Below are 4,675 nucleotides of genomic sequence, written 5' to 3'. Positions count from 1 at the left end.
TTGGAGCATTTAGCCCATTTACATTCAGTGTTATTATTGGAAGATAAAGGTTTAGAATCCTGTGTTCTCTGTAGGTTTCATGCTTGTAGTGATGTCTCTGGTACTCTGTGGTTCTTGCAACGTTTCACTCACAGAGTCCCCTTAGAATTTCGTGTAAGGCTGGTTTGGTGGTGATGAATTCCTTCAGTTTTTGTTTGTTTGGGAAAACTTTTATCTCTGTTTCTATTCTGAATGACAGACATGTTGGATAAAGTATTCTTGGCTGCATATTTTTGCTGTTCATCACATTGAAGATTTCCTACCATTCTTTTCTGGCCTGCCAAATTTCAGTAGATAGGTCTGCTACTACCCCTATGTGTCTACCTTTGTGTGTTAAGGCCTGTTTATGCCTAGCTGCATTCATAATTCTCTTTAACCTTGTATTTTGCCAGTTTCACTATGATATGTCATGCAGATCGATTCAAGTTATGTCTGAAGGGGGTTCTCTGTGCCTCTTTGATTTCAATGCCTGTTTCCTTCCCCAAGTTGAGGAAGGTATCAGGTATGATTTGATCAAGTATACCTTCATCCCCTTTCTCTTTCTCTTCTTCTTCTGGAAGTCTTATGATATGGATGTTGTTCCATTTGGTTGAATCAATTAGTTCTCTAATTCTACTCTTGTGGTCCTGGATTTTCTCATCTCTCTTTTTCTCAGCTTCCTCTTTTTCCATAATGTTATCTTCTAATTCACCTATTCTTCCCTCTGCCTCTTCAATCCGTGCTGGCACTCTGGCTGCCTCCATTTTGTTTTGCACCTCATTTATAGCATTTTTAAATTCATCATGACTATTTTTTGTCTCTTGATCTATAGCAATAGATTCTTTACTGTCTTCTATGCTTTTTTCAACCCCATTGATAAATTTATGACTTTTATTCTAAATTCTTGTTCAGTTTTGTTGCTTAAATCTGTTTTGATCAGTTCTTTAGCTGTCACTTCTTACAGGAATTTGTTTTGAGGAGAATTCTTCCATTTCTTATAAGCTCTGCATCTGCGAGCACTGCTATATTAAAGGGAGGGCATACTGTGTCCAGGGCCTGGCCCTTCAGGAGGTGTTTTTTTGGAGAGTGTTATTTGCTGTCTGTTATTGTTACTTTGGGAATTTTATTTCCCTACTCATAGTGATGTTTTGGACCCTCCACCAGGTGTTCTTTGGTTTGTTCCTGAAGTAGCCCTGTAAAAGAAAACAGACAGACAAACAGGAAAAAAAAACATGCAAACAAGAAATAAATCAAACAAACAAACAAAAACAAAAAACTAAAAAGAATCCAAAAGCAAAAAACCAGAAACACTGGCTACAAGTAAGGAACAGGGTGGAGGCGGTGGTGATGGAAGATCACATACAGAGAAATGACAGTAGTGGGGAGAAAGAGAAAAGTAAACATTGACCAGGAAGAGAGACTAAAAGGCTTAATCCAGAGAGAGATAAAGGAAAATAAGGAAGGAGGCAGGGATAAAGAAACAAAGATAAAGTTACCCAGATGGAGAAACTTTATGGCTTGGTTATTCCAGAGAGAGAGAAAGGAATGTAAAGAAGGTGTAGAACATGTATCAAGAGAATGGATTAAATATGTCTGTTTAAACAAACCAATAACCAGAGTAACCAGTCTAGAGGAGGGAAGAGATAAGAAGCAGAAATGGGGTGGAGAATATATCTATATATCAAGAATTGTGCTAGAATTAATCCAGGCAATGCAGCAGTGCTGGTCTCGAGGAGGGGTCCATCTGGTTCCACAGCATCTATCCCACTCCAGTAGATAAGCAGTTACCTGGTGCAGAAGGGTGTGGTTTGCTGTAGGCTGGTCCTGCCTCCACTGTGGGCCCCTCACACGGATCCCTGAGGTCCCATATTGGTGGTGGTGGGAGAAAAATGGCGACCCCCCAGTCTCTTCTCCACGACTTGGTGCCCAAATTACTCCTTTGGAGCCATCCTCACTGTGCTGCAAGTACAGATGAGGCTGTCTGTCTCGCTTTGCCAACTCCTTTGCCCCAGCACTTGGATGTGAATTAAACTCCCGCTCTGTGTGCCCTGGTACTGGGGAAGCACCTCCCGATAAGAGGTCCTACGTGGTTTTGTCCTGCACTGCAGCCCTTCAGGGGAGGGAACCAGCTTCTGCACCCCTGTGTACTGCACCCCTGATATACCACTGAACCTGGAGGTGGCTCCCCTCCTCCACATGTGTGTGTACAGGGCAATCAGCACCAGACCAAAGATGGAATATTCAGTTAGAGATGATCTAGCCTGCAGTTAGAGATGGGATCCCTCTCTGTCCCAGTCCAAGGTTTTTTTCTCTTGTCCAGATACAGTCCTACACTTCCCTAGCTGCTCTTTCTCTTCCCTTTGTGTCTCCTCAGAAGGGGATCCCTCCCCTCTGTGCCTAGGCAGCCTGTTTTTTCTCCCCCAGTTTGCAATCGCCCACCTATGGTCTCTCAGGTTGTCCTGGTTTCTCCGTGGTATACTCAGTCTCTTTTCCTCCCAGACTCTTGGGGTTCAAAGTCCTTTGACCTCAGCTCTTCATTGTTTGGAAGACACAGGAAGTACGGATCCCCCTACTTCTCTGCCATGTTGGCTGTCCCTCAGAAATCATAAATTTAAACATATTGTGTTTCAATCATTATTCTTACTGATGCTAATTGCCCCCACTTTGGGAAGTAGACACCCCTTCAATATGGTTCCTAATTTCCTTATTCCCTCTTTCCTTCCTTCCTTCCTTCCTTCCTTCCTTCCTCCCTCCCTCCTTTTGTAAGTTGTTTTCCACCACAAAAGCCCTGCTGGCCATATCAGGTAGATAGAAGGGGATGTTATTTACCATAGAAGTAGCAAGTCTGGGAAGAAATAAATGAGTGTCCAGTGTAATCCTATATTAAAGTAAACTTCCATGTGAAATATTTTCTTAATATTTGTACATATATCCATTACTGTATTTAACCACATTTCATAATTGTATATTTGCTTATCTGTGACCCTGATTAGTCTTGAAGCTTTTTAAGTGTGTGAATTTAGCTTACTTTATATATCTGTGTCTCTGTCTCCTTGTAATTTCTGTGTACTTCCTACTTCTTTACAAAGTCCATGCCTAGTACAATCCTAGTACATGGTAAACATCCAATAAATGCTCTTTGCATAAATGAATCAATTCATGTTGGTGAAGGTCAATACTATTTCTCTATCTCTTTTCTGTCAAACTCATGCCTTTGTTTACCATTTTTCTACATACAGTATTCTTTTTATTGCGCTCTTTACATCCTTGTTTCTTAAAGTGTAGATTAGAGGGTTAAGGGTGGGTGTGACGATTGTGTAAAAGAGAGTAAGGAACTTCCCCTCATCTTGGGATATGCTATTCTGTGGCTTCATGTACATATAAATGACTGTTCCATAAAAGAGAGTTACTACTGTGAGGTGGGAACCGCATGTATTAAGGACCTTATGCCACCTTGCTGTTGACTTGATCCTCACAACAGCTTGAGTGATAATTGCATATGAGATCAGAATTAGTGATAGAGGTACTAGAAGAAATATCACTCCAAGAGCAAAGACTACAATCTCAATTACTTTTGAGTAGACACAAGCCATCTTGACCAAGGCTGGCATCTCACAGAAAAAATTATCGACTTCCCGGTGCCCACATCTTGGCAACTTCAAAGTCAGGGAGCAAAGAATGAAGGCACTACCGAGACCACCTAACCAGGCGGTGAGCACCATCTTCTGGCAAAGCTGAGGGTGCATTATTATTGTGTAGTAAAGAGGTTGACAAACAGCAGCATAGCGGTCATAGGCCATCACAGCCAAGAGAAGACATTCTGTCGCTCCCAAGTCAAGGGCAAAGAAGAATTGGAGCACACATCCTCCGTAGGTAATAGACTTTGTTGGACCCCATAGATTAACCAGCATCTGTGGGATGATGCTAGTTGCATAACAGAGGTCCAGAAAAGACAAATTGGATAGGAAGAAATACATGGGAGTATGGAGCTGGCTGTCTAGGTTAGATACAAGGATGATGGTTGTGTTTCCTACCAGAGTCACAATATAGAAGATGAAGACAACCCCAGAGATGATGTGTTCTAATTGGGGCCAATCAGAAAACCCCAGCAGGATGAAATCTGTCATGGAACTTCTATTGTTTGTGTCCATGGCTCCTTATGAAGGTCTAGAAGACAATAGTATGGTAATAAAAAATAGTATTATTCTTAAGTAGAAATAAAAATTTCTAAAGTTTCCCATGAGTATCCCAAGTTCACTTCTTTGTGTTCTCTCTCCCATTTGGAGCACCTCTTTTAACAGTTTCTCTGTGTTCAGTGCCCAAAGCCTCTCTGTTTACTTATAACCAGAGTGGTCCTAAAAATAATATGGTAAACCCAGTCACACTGAATTGTAAGTCATTGAAAAGGCTTAATATGCCATGACACCTATGGTTATGGGTAATTTGGTTAAATGATAAATCCATAAAATTATATATTTTAAGAGTTTCTCATATTTTGACTTGTTCATTATTGAAATTATGACATTAACATCACTTGGCATGACTTTTACCCCCCATATCAAAGGAGTGGGGTTTGAAGTAAAAAGTTATATAACCTATTATGTTGGCATAAGCGTCACCATTTGGTAGCAGAATCACTTTCCATATTCACTTACAA

The 4,675-nt window shown here is 40.9% G+C and overlaps 1 protein-coding gene across 1 annotated transcript; it reads right to left on the bottom strand.

The window, feature by feature from the left end:
- Nucleotides 1-3,236: 3,236 nt before the first annotated feature.
- LOC122218919 (olfactory receptor 2W1-like) lies at nt 3,237-4,169 on the bottom strand. Its single transcript, XM_042937225.1, has one exon. It carries the CDS (start codon nt 4,167-4,169, stop codon nt 3,237-3,239), a length of 933 nt encoding a protein of 310 aa, XP_042793159.1.
- Nucleotides 4,170-4,675: the final 506 nt, after the last annotated feature.

The sequence above is a fragment of the Panthera leo genome, chromosome B2 (assembly GCF_018350215.1).
Source record: "Panthera leo isolate Ple1 chromosome B2, P.leo_Ple1_pat1.1, whole genome shotgun sequence".
NCBI classification, from domain to species: Eukaryota; Metazoa; Chordata; class Mammalia; order Carnivora; family Felidae; genus Panthera; species Panthera leo.
Note: the sequence above shows the minus strand (reverse complement) of the source record. Positions and strands in the feature narration are given on the sequence as shown.

What these genes read in the sequence shown, in the direction of transcription:
- LOC122218919 (XM_042937225.1), bottom strand. Translation starts at nt 4,169, where the DNA reads ATGGACACAAACAATAGAAGTTCCATGACAGATTTCATCCTGCTGGGG.